The sequence below is a fragment of the Micromesistius poutassou genome (genome assembly GCF_964030765.1).
Source record: "Micromesistius poutassou genome assembly, chromosome: 12".
Taxonomy (NCBI): Eukaryota; Metazoa; Chordata; class Actinopteri; order Gadiformes; family Gadidae; genus Micromesistius; species Micromesistius poutassou.
In genome coordinates, this window is record NC_140282.1 from 4187412 (window position 1) to 4205657 (window position 18246).

Sequence of the window (18246 nt, forward strand, 5' to 3'; positions counted from 1 at the left end):
TGATTGGACAGTTCACTGGGACCCAGATCCCTCCACCTCTCCTAAGCACCACCCACCTGACTATCATTCACTTCTACAGTGACCATTCAGAGAACAGGCCAGGTTTCAAATTGACCTATCAAGGTGAGTGTAAAAAAGAGCAACATATGGAATTGAATTAGTGTCTTTGGCTTCATTCCTAAGCTCATATTGGTCTATGTCTATTTGTTCAGCACTACATGTATATAACTAGTAAAAGTAAATACCTACTAAAAGTAGACCACTGCCAACTATAGAGTCACTGTTTCTGTTCTGTTTGCCTGTACAGCAACTGTTTTAATCCACTGAATTCAACTTTAACTCTGGAAAAAGACAGTTATATCTCACAGGCCAAGTGTAAAATTGCTCCTTGCCAAGAGAGCTGTTTTCAACTGACTAGTCACAAAATATCCAATGTGCTGTGTAACGATGGGCAGCAGTTAAGACTCAAACCCACCAGCTGAACCGACCATGCAAACTCAAAGGTTTGCAGATCAATGTAGGTTTGCTGTGTGTGTTGCCATGGTCAAGAAAACTGCAAAACAATGGTATTTCATAAAGTACATGATATATTCAGGATTCAAAGTATGGGACATCTTTGCTGATAAAATAGATGAGTTGTAAGTTAACCCCTGTGATGGATTGAATCTAGTTACATTTCTGAAGCTTGGCTGGTCCTAATAGTAGTGTGTACACCAACCCCGGGACTCATGTGGAAACAAGACTGCAAGGCCTTTTCTTCGATGTTCCTATTAGACGAACTGTACCCTGTTACTGTTTTTTTCATTTCTGCCTAATAAAAAATTCAATCAATCATTCACTTATAGCATAGCAAGGGTTAAAATAAACATATAAAGATATCAAACTGAACACTTTAACTCCCAGAGGCATTATGTGTGCAGCTCGACAGTTCTTTTGAGAAATCACTCTTCGTTCATTCATAACTTCATGACATGTTATGAATAGGAGTCTTTGTTGAAACTTTTGACTTTTTACGCTCCCAACTGTTCAGACAGGCAGATATCCAGTCAGGGAGAGAGACAGTCACAAACATAATGAAAAGGTTTATGCTGGTACAGGTAACAGCTATGAGTGTGTGCTAACTAGACCTGTGATCAAGATATGTCCGTGCACAACGGCTGCCATGTCTTGTGTGAGTGTGAGCAGAGAGAGTGATAGACAGCAAAGGTGAAGCGAGGGAATTTAAGAGAGAGAGAGGGAAAGACCAGAAATATAAATAGAGAAAGACAGCTTGAGAAAAACAAAGTAGGGGGTGCTAAAGGACAGGTTCTTTCCCATACCGGAGTTTCATGCAAGAGTTTTCTTTTGCATAGTCGCAGTTATGATTCATGTGCGATTGCGCGATATCCAATCATCTACAATAATATTGAATCCCAGTTCCTCCCGACATACTGTATATTTACCCTTCCTCGCTTATTTCACTGGTATGTTGTTTAAGGCTTAGGTTTCCTCTGTCATTCCGATTCTGTACGGTACTGTTTGATAGAGTCGGAGCTATAGCAACGGGATTTGTGTGCAATAGGAACAATTGATTCATTTTGATTGGAGTTGTACTGAAAATCGCATTTGTCTCACTATGTGTGTCAGCTGGTCGCCCTCTGTTTATCTGACTTGCTTGTCTTCCGTGCATTTATTCTTCGACTCATGTATACGTTTTATTATATATTATTGATATTTAACACTTCATATTTTTAGAGGTAGTTTTTGCAGATTTGATTTGAACATGCATGATGATCTTCTCTTTCAGCGTTTCAGCTTCAGAACTGTCAAGATCCCTCCCCCTTCTCCAATGGCGACATTGTCAACAATGACTACAGCGCCGGGCAATCAATCACCTTTCAGTGCTACCCTGGCTATGTTCTGATTGGACATCCGGTGTTGACATGCCTGCATGGAACCAACAGGAAGTGGAACCATCCCATCCCACGTTGTGAGGGTAAGAGTTTCGCTACACAGAAGAATCATATATGCACTAGCGAGGAGAACATTAAGAAATAAAAGCCTATAATACCAAATGCATAACATTCTTTTCACAAAAGCAAGTGAATCAGGTAGAACTGCAAGTACAATGTCCCATTGCATGTTGTACGACATTACCAAACAACATCTGTTAATTCACAAGGCGTCCCGGGAGATATACAAACGATAGCAAAGGAAAATGGCCATAGCGAATGAGCTCTGCTGGAGTTATGGTACAGTTAGCTTGTTGATGAGCCATTAGCTAATCGTCCGCTGATAGACGCACATATGCGTGGGGAGTGTGCAATTGGCAATCACCAGGTGAGACACCGCTCATCCCTCTTCTGAATCTGCTCCCCTCATTAGCCCCCTGTGGATACAACGTCTCGGCTGACAACGGGACCATCTATTCCCCTCAGTACCCCAATGAGTACCCCAACTCCCAGGACTGCAGCTGGGTCATCACAGTGCCCCACGGACATGGAGTTTACATCAACTTCACCCTGCTCCAGACTGAGCCGGTCACAGACTACATCGCCGTCTGGTATGTAGGGTTCACACACACACACACACACACTCAGACACACACAAACAGGCACACACACAAACACACTAAGGGAGGTAAATACTAAAACACTTGTAGTAAATGTGTACCATCATTACTGAGTGCAAACAGTGCGTTCCGCTACCTGATTTCATTACCACATGTAAAGGGCACATAGTAGAACACAAACCTACACACACATACACACACACAGTCACCCAATTGTGGGGACACAAACCGATAGTGTGCAAAAAAGTATGTTAAATGGAGTCTAGTTACACAGGGTTCAGGGGGCCATACACTCTGACACACTCCCACACACACAAACACACACACACACACAAACACAGTCAAACGGTACGCCCCCCAGACACACACACACACACACACACACACACACACACACACACACGCACACACGCACGCACGCACGCACACCACCCTGTGGTATTAATGGGATTGGGTGTGGAGCTGGGATTGTAATATAGGGAGTGTGAGAGTAATGCATTTACAATGGGACCACTGACCAATTCAATCTCGCCCATGCCAGGGCCACATAGCGACCTGCAGAGGGCTGGGGAACTCTGGCAGTCATAATGAGATTCAGTCAGCAGTGGCAAATGTAATGAAGCCTGTGCTGCAGCTTAATTCAGAAGCCCAATTGAGATCAATAGGATCTGACAAAGTTTTCTTGTTGTTGTTGTTGTTGCCGTTGTTGTTTGTGGTAGGTGGTCCACTGTACTCTCCGGGTTAATCGCTTGATGGGTTGAAGAATGGTTTAATTCCAGTCTTATTTTTTTTTCTTTTCTTTTTTTGTTTGTTGATGAAAGAAGCGGTTTACTTTGTCAAAATATTCCTGGCTTCCCAGCAGTGTGGGTTTTACTCATGAATACTGAACTGTGGTGGACCGGCATGCCCACTCCTTTGGGTTGCGTTTCTGGATGGGAAATAGCATTCCTTTTTCACTTTGTGTCAGGTCAAGCTTGGATTTTCAGGCTCAAGAGTGGAGTGGGGAGTGGCAGGCCCAGAAGCAGGCAGCGGAGAATTAATACATATACAATAGGGTCCCCGGCACATCTTCATCTAGTTTGTAATCAGCGCCACAGATAAACCAGAGTCAATGGCCTTGCTGAAGAGTTATTTTCGCAGTAGCAAATTAATTCTGGATTTGTGAATTTTAAAGGATGTTTGTGGGGGAGAGTATATAGGAGCTGCCCCGTTTAGAGTTGAAGGCACAGATACTAATTTGTAATGTGAGGTGTGTGCATCCACTGCATGGTCACCCCCATGCCTGGCTAAACGAAATGCATTTATAATGTCCCACCATTGCAGAGTCGAGGACCTATTTATAATTCGGATCCAAGGGCCCACATTTAGTTTGCCTAGACGGTTCAATGTTGACAAAGCTCAATGTTGTTTTTGACTCTTTTTCTTTTTTTGTTTTATATGCAGATTTAGATTTATAGGCTGGATTTTAAACTCTGAATATAACGTCAGTGCTTTCGTCTGATTATGATCAAACGCGACACAACTTTAAACACAGTGTTCAATTGTGTGTGTGTGTGCAGCATTGTCTTTGATCCTTTTTTTTATCATACTCTTGATTGCTGCAGAAAGGGTACATTGACATATGTTTCACAGGGCGTTCCCCTAAGAGGCCCGTAATCGCTTGCTGTCAATTCAGCTAGTCGTCTTTGTTCGAAATACTCAGACAATTCCTCTTTTGGGAGGGCAATACGTGAGAGCCAAACTTTGTATTGAAGCAGAAGAACATGCATCGCGTGACCTTGTGTTAAATAACGATGACAAACTTTAATGGATGCCGCTACACTACAACTATGTACGGCCCGAATAGCACGTATCGAGACTCACGATTCAAGATGACTACATTTGTCCCTTGGGGAAAGTTTGTATTGGACATAAAGGCTGCCACATAAAAGTGCATCCAATTACAGTGCAGTAAGAGAGCACTTTATGTATTTTTCTCAACAGTATACAATTAGTTCTCACCAAAAGAAAATATTGTTCAGGGAACGCAGGTTCGATTCAGGTTACAGTCGGCTCATTCAGTCGTCGCTGCTAATGTTTCTCTCCATGCGTCATCTGGTGCGTTCTGCCGAACAACCCCACTTGTTACGGTGACCCGGTTCAATTGAAATCCAACTCATAATATCTAGTCTCGTTCACCAAAAAAAAACATTTTGAATGCATTGAGCGTTGTTGTAATTTGGAGGGCTGTGCAGTGCGGTCGGTAGAAAGGCCTCCTGAATGGACTGGTCAATGGATGAGAGGAGTGGTGCGGCGTGGGAAATAGGTAGGAGTGAGTGACCTTGTAATGAAGAACAGGTTATTGAATTGGTTGTCGATCAATGCGAGGCCGCGTTGTGTATTTATACTCATTTCAATGTTTAAAAGAGGGCAAAATATATCTGAAAGCCTTATCCACTAATAACGACCGGCTGCTAATTAGGAAATAGAATCAATTTTGAAACTTTGCGCACTGTGAATTATTGCACAATGCAGGCCCACTTTATGCAAAAATACAGAACAAGACCTCAAATGCACTCTTCCCACATGTGTTGTCTCTATGGTTTGTCTGCGTATCTTCGTCTATGTTTATTGAGTGTTGTGTTGACCTGTCTGTCTGTTGGCCCTCCAGGGATGGCGTGGATGTGTCCAGCTCCCAGCTGGGGGTCTTCAGTGGGAACACAGCCCTGGAATCAGCCTATAGTGCCAGCCCTCAAGTCCTCATCCGCTTTCACTCTGACTTTTCCACCGGAGGATTCTTCATACTGAACTTCCACGGTACCAACTGATGCCTCCCTATTGGTCTTTCTATCTTATACCCACACACACACACACATGCAACCGCGTATGCACAAAGGCAGGCATGCATGCACACATACACAAACACTTAAGAATGTGTCGACAAACATGAATGTTGAAGATTTTTTCAAATTCTACTTAATATTGCAGCTTAATACTGATATCTGAAAGCTAATGTCTGAAATCTTACCCTTACCTAGATATCCACCTAGCCTCAAATACAAACAGTTCTCTCCACTCCTCACTCACTAATAATCAGAAAAACAGTTGACTCACCGGCTTGCCTTTTAAGATAGCATTACCTCCCCTCAATGATAAAGAGGATCTAAATCGATGAAGCTTCTGCCTCGCTCACCGTTTTGTCCCATTCCCAGCCTACCGTCTGAAGAAATGTCCTGTTCCCCCGGGTGTCGAGAACGCAGAGATGATCTATGAAGATGACAACTTCCAGATAGGTAAACAGCAACACCATTTCAGACTATTTATTGTTGAGTACTGCACTGCTATCTTGACTGAAACTAAACTAATCCCTAATCTCAGAGATAGATTTCCTTTTAAACAATGGATAACAACAACTACGCTGCCAGAGTAGCTTTCACTGAAGTACTCTAAAGATAAAGCAATTTAAAATGTCAACTACAGTCCCGATTGAATATATGAAATTACATAACTGGTATTGCTATCCACCTCTACCAGGAGATGTCGTCAAGTATCACTGTTTACCTGGCTACACGTTGGTTGGGAAGGCAGAGATCACCTGTAAGCTCAACTCTCACTTGCTCTTTGAAAGCCCACCACCGACATGCCAAGGTGAGTCCCAGTTTGAGTATGTCGACCAGACACTTTCAAATTAGACGGAATATACTTACTGTACCCTCTCTATCATCTATTATACAATCACAGCTCATCTCAAATGTACTCTGGTTCTCTGAATAGGGACTAGATCTTTTCCATATTTTTGCATTGATTGACAGGGCGTAATCAAAAAGTTCTACATTTATGCAAGAGGAGTTAACAGTTTATTTTTGTATTGAACTTTGTTCAAATTATTAGGATGACCTATTTTACTTTACCCTTAGCTAGTTCAAGTTAGGGTTGGTCATTAGTTTCAGCTTTTACTCTCTCCACTCGGTGCACATTAGCTAGCTAGCCATTCCACATTAACAACTGAGAGCTGCTCTATCAAGCACGGCTGCACCCAGTGCAGAGGTTCAAGAATGAAAAGCAATGTATCCCAACGAAATAACAACAACACGATTATTTCCAACATGAATAGAACCAACGAAAGGAGCACCTTGGTTTAGGCTAGCTTCCCTTAAATAACAGCCTTCTGAGGTTCTGGCAGTGGAAGCAGAACCTCTGGTCTTTTGATGGGGGTTGAATTTTTTCTTAAATTCAAGGTTCAGGCTGAGCCTTATAAACAGGATGTACAAGCCACCGGGATAAAAGCAATAGCCGAAATACAAAGGATGGAACATTTTGCTGCTGTGAATGACATGTAGCCTAAGTGCCTTCTTAGCCAACTTAGCTCTTTGTCTGCCACGCTGTTATACAAGAGGAATGCCGAATCCAGGTCAGCTTTCGCTCAAAATCAATCGTAAACACAGGCCAACAGAGTTCTGAGAGTGTAGCTGTTTGGAGCAGGACAGAGCAAAGTAGTGCGGGAACAAAAAGTTTTACAACTATTGGTTGGCGGCCGAAAAAATATTTGGATGGAGGATGGAGGGTGAGCATGGCGGTATGGGGGCAATGAGGAGAAACATAAGAGTGCATCCGTGGTCTGCTGTATAACAAGGCTGGCAGTTTGAAACAGGACATGACAGGTGTGCCTCATGTTGTGTTTCCTGTAATTGACTCGGCCACCCTTGTGCTTCCGAAAGCCCTTTGTCCAGCCAATGAGGATCGCTCGGCGTCATCGGGAGTCATACTGAGCCCGGGGTATCCTAGCAACTACCCTAATAGCCAGACATGTTCCTGGCTACTGCGTATGCTTCCAGGTAATTTGCGGGTCCCGTGCGCATGCACGTCCATGACATTTGGGGCACATGCACACAAATGATGGTTTGTGTTGAACAAACACATTGTAACAACTCTAGCCCAGCCTCTTAAATAATGCTCCTCATGATTTAATGTGTGTTGTATTGTCATTGTGTATTATTATGTTGACCATCTATGGCAGTGAATGCTTATGTGTTTTGGTCGTTCTTTCGTTTTAGGTTACACCATCAACATCTATGTGGAAATTTTCCACAGTGAGAAGCAATTTGATGAACTTGAGATTTTTGACGGTATTTTTTTTTTTTTTTTCATGACACACACACACACACACACACACACACACACACACACACACACACACACACACACACACACACACACCATTTCTAACAGCCTCATTTGATTGCAGGTTCTTCAGGACAAAGTCCTCTCTTGGTAGCGTTGAGTGGCAACCATTCATCTCAACTCAACTTCACATCAAAGACCAACCAACTGTACTTAAGATGGTCCACTGACCATGCAACCAACAAAAGAGGTTTCAAGATAAGATACACAGGTATTTGTGTGTTTATATTTTTAGAGGTTGTTTCCTCTGCAAATTTCTGTGCCACTATCACAAATGTTCCATTTTATTCATTTGTTGTTATGCTGACAGATCTACAGTTGTGATAATAGATTCACATAAAACACTGTTTCAAAAAGAAATGGGGCACATTTCCTGATAGACTACCTCACTTTCTCAAAACCCTAAACACAAATCTCAAAACTCACACACAAAATGCAAAATCCTACACTTCTCTTGTAAAAGCACACTTTGCCATCAAAACAGTGTTAACTCTTCACTAAATTGTATTTTCTTTTCAAATGACACACACATACATCATACGAGTAGACATTTCTAAGCACCCATTGAACACTGTTGTGCAGAATCGAAAACACTATAGTATGAATGGAAAACACCATATGAATGATTCATCAGTATTATGCTGTTGCATGTTCAGTATTACACTGTTTAAACAATTGTGAAAAACAAATTTATCCACCACTGACTAAACACAAATTTCAAAACTCACACACAAAATGCAAGTGACAAAAAAATGACAAACACATACATCATATGAGTAGACATTTCTAATCACTCATAATTGAATACTGGTGTGCAGAATGGAAAACACTATAGTATGAATGGAAAACACTATATGAATTCTTCATCAGTAGAATTATGCTTTTGCATGTTCAGTGTTGTCACCTGTTGGGTGTAAAATATTACCATATAATGTTTTTAGGTACTCAATAATACACACAAATAGAAAACAACACACAATACTTTACAGTAACAACAAATACTGTATTTGTATCCAAAATGTGCAGTCTACTGTAAATCACAGCAAACAGGATGAAAACAGGATGAAATGAAAGAGATAACAGAAAATAGGCAATACTGTAAACAAAACATCTGAATGAATTAACAAATTAATGCATTTTTATTGGTCGTAACCAAAGGGTAGGGCAGAAACTTCAGCTTATATCAAGCCCCCCTTCTCACATTTGTAAGAGTAACAAACAAATGTCATACACACAGTGTGTTTGCATATACATGCATACATTTACCTACCTACATACATACATACATACATACATACATACATACATACATACATACATACATACACGCCTACACATACCCATAAGGGTCAATACTTACATCCAGTACATTTCCACCATAAGATGGATAAAATCCTAAATAATGATGATAACCATAATGAGAATAACAATGTTCATCATCACCATTATCAACATTCTCATAGAGTGATACAACTCAAGAGTGAAGAGTGTGCAAGATATAGAGAATTCTGTGTAGTGTTGTGAAAAATGTGTGGTTTGGAATGGGAATCTGAGTCTAAAGCAGAAAATGTGTTTGGAGTTCAGCAGAATTGGTTTTGCAGTTGGTACATGAGTTTCAGGTTGTGCACATTGTGTCTTTTAATGTGTTCCAATTAATGTGTTTAAACAATTGTGAAAATGACCTACAATAAATACAATTACCTACATAAATACATACACGTACACATACCCTTATGGGTATGTGTACGTGTATGTATTTATGTAGGTAATTGTATGCATGTATATGCAAACACACTGTATGTATGACATTTGTTAGTTACTCTTACAAATGTGAGAAGGGGGCTTGAAGCTGAAGCTTCTGCCCTACCCTTTGGTTACGACCAATAAAAATGCATTCATTCGATCATTCGGATGTTTTGTTTACAGTATTGCCTATTTTCTGTTCTTCTTTCATTTCATCCCGTTTTTATCCTGTTTGCTGTGATTGCACATTTTGGATACAAATACAGTATTTGTTGTTACTGTAAAGTATTGTGTGTTGTTTTCTATTTCAGTGTACCTAAAAACATTAGATGGTAATATTTTACACCCAACAGTATGAACAGTATTTTACTCCCATTCATATAGTGTTTTCCATTCTGCACACCAGTGTTCAATGGGTGCAGTTAACACTGTTTTGAGGGCAAAGTGTGCTTTTGCAAGAGAAGTGTAGGATTTTGCTTTTTGTGTGTGAGTTTTGAGATTTGTGTTTAGGGTTTTGAGAAAGTGAGGTAGTCTATCAGGAAATGTGTTTAAGCAATTGTGAAAAACTGTAATTGGAACATAAGTCACAATGTGCACAACCTGAAACTCATGTACCAATTGCCAAACCAATTCTGCTGAACTCCAAGCACATTTTCTGCTTTAGGCTCAGATGCCTACTCAGACATTGAGTAGTATCACTCTATGAGAATGTTGATAATGGTGATGATGATGATGAACATCATCATGATCATTATTTAGGATATTATCCATCTTATGGTGGAAATGTACTGGATATAAGTATTGACCCTTATGGGTATGTGTACGTGTATGTATTTATGTAGGTAAGTGTATGCATGTATATGCAAACACACTGTATGTATGACATTTGTTTGTTACTCTTAAAAATGTGACAAGGGGGGGCTTGATATAAGCAGAAGCTTCTGCCCTACACTTTGAATAAAAATGCATTCATTCGATCATTCATTCATTCATTCAGATGTTTTGTTTACAGTATTGCCTATTTTCTGTTATCTCTTTCATTTCATCCTGATTTCATCCTGTTTGCTGTGATTAATAGTAGACTGCACATTTTGGATACAAATACAGTATTTGTTGTTACTGTAAAGAATTGTGTGTTGTTTTCTATTTGAGTGTACCTAAAAACATTAACATTAGGTCATATTTTACACCAGGTGACAGTGTAACACTCAACATGCAAAAGCATAATTCTACTGATGAAGCATTCATATAGTGTTTTCCATTCATACTATAGTGTTTTCCATTCTGCACACCAGTGTTCAATGGGTGATTAGAAATGTCTACTCATATGATGTAAGTGTTTGTCATTTGAAAAGAAAATACCATTTAGTGAAGAGTTAACACTGTTTTGAGGGCAAAGTGTGCTTTTGCAAGAGAAGTGTAGGATTTTGCATTTTGTGTGTGAGTTTTGAAATTTGTGTTTAGGGTTTTGAGAAAGTGAGGTAGGAAATGTGTTTAAGCAATTGTGAAAAACTGTAAGCATTCATATAGTGTTTTCCATTCATACTATAGTGTTTTCCATTCTGCACACCAGTGTTCAATGGGTGATTAGAAATGTCTACTCATATGATGTATGTGTTTGTCATTTGAAAAGAAAATATCATTTAGTGAAGAGTTAACACTGTTTTGAGGGCAAAGTGTGCTTTTGCAAAAAAAGTGTAGGATTTTGCATTTTGTGTGTGAGTTTTGAAATTTGTGTTCATCCCGTTTACATCCTGTTTGCTGTGATTTACAGTAGACTGCACATTTTTGGTACAAATACTAGTATTTGTATAGTATACAAATACTAGTATTTGTACCCAAGTAGTATTTGTTGTTACTGTAAAGTATTGTGTGTTGTTTTCTATTTGAGTATACGTAAAAAACATTATATGGTAATATTCTACATCCAACAGGTGACAGTGTAACACTGAACATGCAACAGCATAATACTGATGAAGCATTCATATAGTGTTTTCCATTTATACTATAGTGTTTTATAGTGTTTCTGCACACCAGTGTTCAATGGGTGCTTAGCAATGTCTACTCATATGATATCAGGAAATGTGTTTAAGCAATTGTGAAAAACTGGAAGGTGAGGATCATTTAGACTTCATCCATTATGTTTACCTGTTTCACTTTTCAATAGCTCCCAAGATGCGAAATCCACCAGAAAACACATTTTTCACATATCTCTCTCTTCATGCACTTGCACATGTTTCTCTACCTACCGCTCTCGCCCTCTCTCTCTGGCTGTGCTCTCTCCAACTCTCTCTCTCTCTATTACTATCTCTCTCTGTCTCTGTTTCTTTCTTTCTCTCTCATTGCTCTTTCTCTCTCTCTATCTCTCTCTCTGTCTCTCTTTCTTTCTTTCTTTCTTTCTTTCTTTCTTTCTTTCTTTCTTTCTCTGTCATTCCCCTCTCTCTCTCTGTCGCTCTCTCTCTCTCCCTCTTTCGTTCTTTCTTTCTCTCTCGTTCCTCTCTCTCACTCCCTCTCTGTCTCTCTGTCTTCCTGTCTCTCCATCATATTATTCAGTGCGCTAGATTGTATTTTTCGAGTGGGTCTGTGCGTCGGCCGGGTTTCGATCGTTCTCCGATTGTTTCGACTGTCACGGCGTTAACAGTGTGTATTTATGTCCTTCCTTTATCAGGGAACGTTAATTGCTCGCCCGCTCTTCGCCTCGACTCCCTCGCTCGCTCGAGGAGTTCACGGCCAATTTTGAAATTTTGTCAGTCAATTGAATCCATTCCATTTAGCTGACATTCTGCCGCTGTTGTCCCCGTCCCTTACCCTGCCTCACCGTCCCTCTCTCTCACCCCCATCCCAGCGGCTTACTGCAGCATCAATGATCCACCCGTGAACGGAGGCGTGGTCAATCAGACCAGACTGCGGCCCGGCAGCCGGCTCCAGTTCTACTGCCACCGCGGCTACAGGCTCGTCGGCCCCACCAACTCCACCTGCCGGCTCCAGACCAACGGGCTCTACCAGTGGGATGTGCTTGCCCCGCTGTGCCAAGGTGAAAGCCCCATAGGTGGCTGGATTCCCTTCAGCTCTAACAGCTATTTATTTACCTTCATTGCATGCAGTCTATCCATCCATGAATGGCCGCCGGTGCTTTTGAAAAATGCCAGAGGGAACACACTTGTTATGTTTGCCAGCTCTTTTGGAGGACTGAGTGTGATTGTAAAAAGTGTGGTTAGCAGTTTAACGTTTTCAAGGAGAGTGAATGAAAATGTGCCGCTGCTAACGTTGTAGCGGGAATCGTAAAACTTTCTCTTGCGGATCCACAGCTATTTCTTGCACAACACCTCAGTCGCCAGGCAACGGAAGCATCTATGGTTACCAGTACACTGTTGGTAGCCAAGTGACCTTCCAGTGTAACAATGGCTTTCACCTGGACCCAGGTGTTGCCATGACCACAGTTTGCCAGGAGGATGGAAGCTGGAGCAATGCAGCGACACCTCCCAGATGTTTGCGTAAGTTAGCATCTTCACGGTTTAAACCTTTGACGACAAAGTAAGCCTACATCTTACAAGTTGTATGCAATATCAAAGAAACACGAACCATTTAATAAAGGAATAGCAAATGTGTTGCATATGAAGGCACAACCTTGTATATGCTGTGTTACATCCATTTGTTCGTGGTAGATCCAGTGAATGTAAAATATACAACAACAGAGTCTTACTTACATTATCATCTTTCACCGCTTGATGAGGAAAGTTTAATTACAGGGATGTTACTTAGTCCTCATTTCCCAAAGTCCAAAAAATGTTAAAAAATTACAAAAGCAGTATTATGTCATATTTATCCGGATAGCCCCTTTAGCAAGGACATTTTTAAGTCTCAATGGGATTTCAATGGAATATTAATTAGACAGCACTTAAACAAAGGCCAAAAACCCAATCTAAAATGAATCCTTGAGTAGAGATGAATAAGACGGAATGCTCTTTGAGAGATATTTACAACTTTCACATTTGCCATATAATTGACTACTTAATAAACTTTTGTGTTTTGTTCGGTTTCCTTTTAGCGGTTCATTGCCCCAGCATTGAAAATGTGCTCTCAGAACACATGACCTACCGACTGCTCTCTGGTTGGCTGGCGGAGTTTGGCTCCATGGTGATGTTGGAATGCTCGCCAGGGTTCTATTTGGGGGTTGGACATAGAACACTGCGCTGCCTTGCCAACGGGACATGGGAAGGTTCACAGGACGCAGCGTCATGCAAAAGTGAGAAGTGACCCTCTTTACCCTTTAAACATTAAATATCAGTGACATTGAAACGTAAGGATGAATGGATGAAACCAATATGCATACAGTACATACATTTTCATTTAAGAAATGCAAAGTTGTAGCACTGTCAAACACACATCTCACCTCTACCACATCCAGTCCAACTTTATTTATACAGCACACTGCAAGAGGGAGACGCCGCACAGTGTGTTGCACGTTTTAATAATAACAATCCAAATACTTTTAACGTGCGTGTGAACCCGTCTGCCCTTGTGTCCGTCCTTGTGGGTGCTTCATCCGTCTGTCTGTCTGACTGTCTGACTGTCTGACTCTCTGTCCTTCTGTTTTTATTTTGGTTTGTCCTCGGAACTGTGTCCTTGGAAGTGTGTCAAAGGATGCGTGCAAACACGCACGCGCAGCTCAATAGTCCATAAAGATTCACCCATGAAGACACTGTCATTTGACTTTGTTGATTTATTTCTTAAAACTGAACAGCTGTGCTTTATAAACTTTATAAACTAAAATAAGAAATACATACAATTGAGGTATGTTATATATAATATATATTTTTTAATTTTATGAAATTATAATTCTTCCGACTGTAATGTGAGGATTACAAGGATTTGGAAGGGATACAGGTTGAGCAAAATCCAGTCAAATCCAGTCTGAAAAGTAGAACACAGGGATTACAAACAACGCTTTTTTCAGACATCGGAGTTAACCAAAATAAATTGTGTCTCCCAAATCTGAGATATTGTACTTTAAGATTTGGAGCTTGCACCCAGTCTGACATACAATATAAATGTTTTGTTTTGATTTCATCGTCTAGTCATCTCCTGCGGGGAGTTGCCCTCTGCCCCCTTCGGAACCAAGCTGGGCACCTTGACCACCTTCGGCGCAACGGCCATCTTCATGTGTAACCATGGTTACACACTGGTGGGGTCTCACGTCAGGGAGTGCGGCGCCAACGGACTGTGGAGTGGGGCAGAGACCCGGTGTCTGGGTAAGAGTCTTCGCCCGTCTTAACGGAATAAGTTACTAATTGCTTATTTTTAGGGTGTTTTTTTTGGTTGAAAAGTTAGAATATTTAGACAGTATTTGTATTGCGTATTTTAAATGTGGGATGATTATTTAGTATTTTAGTATTTTTGCCTTCTCAGCGAAAGTGGAGATTTGGAGTAGTTTGACTAGTTTGTCTATTTATTAATGTATTTATTCATGCATATGTATATTTATTCATGAATCCATCACTGTTGACTCGGTTGTAGCTGGTCACTGTGATTCGCCGGACCCCATCGTGAACGGCCACATCAGTGGTGATGGCTCCAGCTACCGTGACACTGTGGTGTACCAGTGCATGCTGGGATATCGGCTGATTGGCACATCGGTCCGAATTTGCCAACAAGACCACCGTTGGTCGGGGACAACGCCCGTCTGTGTCCGTAAGTGCTTGCTAACAAAGATAGCGCTTGTTTGTTTATTGACTACTGTGATTAATTTTCATTTCCATATTCAAATATTATTATTTATTATTTTTTTCATCTTTGTTTGTATTTATTTCCAGAACTTGATTCACTGTCAACTTGAGTGTCATAATAAATTACCTTCACTTCACCTTCAATTACCTTCACTTTAACCAAAAAACCCAAAAATACTGGATCAGTAATTAAATAAAATCCAAAGCAACGATTAATGACAAAATCATCCATTTAGACAGTTGTGGGTGAGATCACGTAAATGCATTGACAAAGCAAAACGCCCTTCGCTCATCTATCTCATTGATTAATCCGTGCATTCGATAGTCAGCTAACTGTCTCTACCTGTCCCTTCCAATCCCCCGACAGCCATCACCTGCGGACACCCGGGCAATCCAGCCAACGGCCGCACCAATGGCAGCGAGTTCAACCTTAATGATGTTGTTAATTTCACCTGTAACCAAGGTTACTCTCTGCATGGAAATACACGCGCTCAGTGCCGGCTCAACGGGCAGTGGAGCAGCCCCCTGCCTGTCTGCAGAGGTCTGTTACACACGTGCACACACACACACACACGCACGCACGCACGCACGCACACACACACACACACAGGCCAACACACACACACACACCCGCTTGCACTCACTCACACACACACTCAAACACTCAAACGCACACACACACACACAGTCCACAATAATACAGAGTGTCCGTATTCAGTGTTCTTTTTCCAGTTCATCTATTTCTGTAATATCAGTGGAAAACACCACTGTACCATAAAGTGAAGATTATTAACACACTCTAAAATCTCCATTTTATTATATTATACTGTTCTTCTTAAACTTTACAATAACTTTTATCGTGCATTGTGTTGGTTGGGCTAACATAGTTAGGTGGAGGGGGGTGGACTTCTTACTCTTACTTGTTGTTCACGTTCTGCCTTCTCAGCAGACTTAAGAATCAAGAAGTCTGATGTTTATTTAATGCCATCCCGCAGACTGGCGGTAGCCTTTGCCAGTTTGCCCACCTTGCCACAGACTGCACAATCATCAATTATTTCAATCTCTATCGTTAACCCTCTCTATGTTTGTCATCTGTAAACACACGGGAAACACACAAACACACACACACACACACACACACACACACACACACACACACACACAAACACACACCTCCCCTTCGGGGCAGCAACATCACCGCTTTAGAATGCTCAAGGTGTCCGGTCGGCGGTGGACATGGCCTCCATGGGGGTTGCCATTGGAGGAATTCTTGATTGTTTCATGCTCCCTTCAACTCTTTTCCTTCTCTCTCCCTCTTTCCTATCTCACTTTTCTCTCATTGCATCTCCCCCACTCTCTCTCTCTCTCTCTCTCTCTCTCTCTCTCTCTCTCTCTCTCTCTCTCTCTCTCTCTCTCTCTCTCTTTTGTTTTCTCATCCTACTTCTCTCTCTCCATCCCTCTCAAACTCTCCTCCTAATTTACTCTCTTTTTACCTCTCTCTCTCTCTCTCTCTCTCTCTCTCTCTCTCTCTCTCTCTCTCTCTCTCTCTCTCTCTCTCTCTCTCTTCTGCTCGGTCTCACCCCCCCCTCCCCCACTCCCCCCAGCAGCCATCAATTACAAGGGTGAGAATGTATTTGTTCCCACAAGGATACCAGAGAACCACTGGCACACACACACAACTCTCTCACACACACACACACACACACACACACACAAACACACACACCCCGGTGTGCAGGTAGAAACTCCCTCATTACTGCCCCCCACAGACTTGAATCCCAGTCAGTGTGTGCGTGTGTATCGGGCTGTGGTGTAAGGAAACTGTGCTCACTCACGGCCGTTGAAGACAGGCTTCCTAGATGATGCTACAATAACCAGACAGAATGCTGCAGCGGGTGATTTGCGGCAGTATGGGAGAGAGTGAACTGAACCCAACCCTACAAAGGGAGATAGCATAACAAGCAAACAGATAACAACAAAGCATATGCATACTCAGAGAAGGCTTTTCTTTGTATTGTGATCGAAAATATGATGTATGCGTATATATACTTTTTTTTTGGATATTTCAACACAGTGCTTAGGTTTTCAGTGTCCCAGCATTATCGTTTATCATATTTTGTTTAAACTTCAGACCCCAGCCTGTTCTGTGTGTTAGTCTCTTTTTGAGTGAGAGTTGTTCTTTTTGTGAATGTCTGTACATGTTTTGGACAATGTTAAGCTAACTCAACTTGATGTTTTCTTTATTGAATTTATGCAATTTATGTGATGAATGCAATTCATGCAAGGCTCTTTGTTGTTAAATTGGTTATTACATATTATTGTTAATGCTATTTTAGCAGCAGTAGAGGCTATTAACGAGATCACTAGAGTATGTGGTTTTATGAGCGATATGTTGTGTTCCTTCTTTTTCTTCTCCTTCTTTTTACTGTCTAGTGGTCAACTGTTCCGATCCTGGACAAGTGGAAAACGGTGTTCGTCAATCTGGCCTACGTTACCCAGAAGTTTTCAGCTATGGCGTGACTGTTGCCATCCACTGTAAACGAGGATTCTACCTTCTTGGTTCCGCCCTCCTCACTTGTCAGCATGATGGTCGGTGGGATCGACCAATCCCACGCTGCCTCGGTAAATAATCACATTCATCTGATCTTTCATCACGATCCGCTAGCTGCCCGCCCCATAAGCAGACGGTCAAAAAAACGTGTCTCTGTAGGCAGCCTATGCTCAGAGATCGTACACAAAAACAAATGGTACTACCAACCACTCAAAATCAAAATAAATAGTATTCCAACCAATCACCGACATGGTTTGGGTGTTGTGGGGTTTTGCGCTGCCTTCATGATAGTTTTTACTGGATGCACGAAACACGGAAGGGAGGGGCGAGCTGGCTCTGTTTGTTTGGGACCTCGCGTCAAATACCAACAGAAGTGATGTCACCCAACATCGCTGATACAACCTTTAATACTACTGCCTTAGCACAATGGGCCACATACATTCTTGCATGCAAGTGCATTCCCTAATGAAGGGAATAACAAATACAGGCAATTTTAAGGTTTAAACATTTTGAAT

At 41.4% G+C, this 18246-nt stretch overlaps 1 protein-coding gene across 1 annotated transcript in view; it reads left to right on the top strand.

Moving 5' to 3' along the window:
- The window catches only part of csmd1b (CUB and Sushi multiple domains 1b), a gene marked incomplete at its 3' end in the record, with an annotated part of 83146 nt that overhangs the window by 40679 nt on the left and 24221 nt on the right, over positions 1–18246 (top strand). Inside the window, exons 19-34 of the mRNA XM_084475945.1 lie at positions 1–123; positions 1787–1975; positions 2365–2542; positions 5202–5347; positions 5743–5823; positions 6065–6178; positions 7249–7365; positions 7585–7656; positions 7776–7922; positions 12300–12488; positions 12763–12948; positions 13503–13700; positions 14533–14706; positions 14972–15145; positions 15548–15721; positions 17614–17802. The exon at positions 1–123 is cut by the window's left edge and continues 87 nt beyond it. Of these exons, the coding sequence (XP_084332071.1) occupies positions 1–123; positions 1787–1975; positions 2365–2542; positions 5202–5347; positions 5743–5823; positions 6065–6178; positions 7249–7365; positions 7585–7656; positions 7776–7922; positions 12300–12488; positions 12763–12948; positions 13503–13700; positions 14533–14706; positions 14972–15145; positions 15548–15721; positions 17614–17802 (2451 nt within the window). The remainder of the gene's footprint in view (positions 124–1786; positions 1976–2364; positions 2543–5201; positions 5348–5742; positions 5824–6064; positions 6179–7248; positions 7366–7584; positions 7657–7775; positions 7923–12299; positions 12489–12762; positions 12949–13502; positions 13701–14532; positions 14707–14971; positions 15146–15547; positions 15722–17613; positions 17803–18246) is intronic.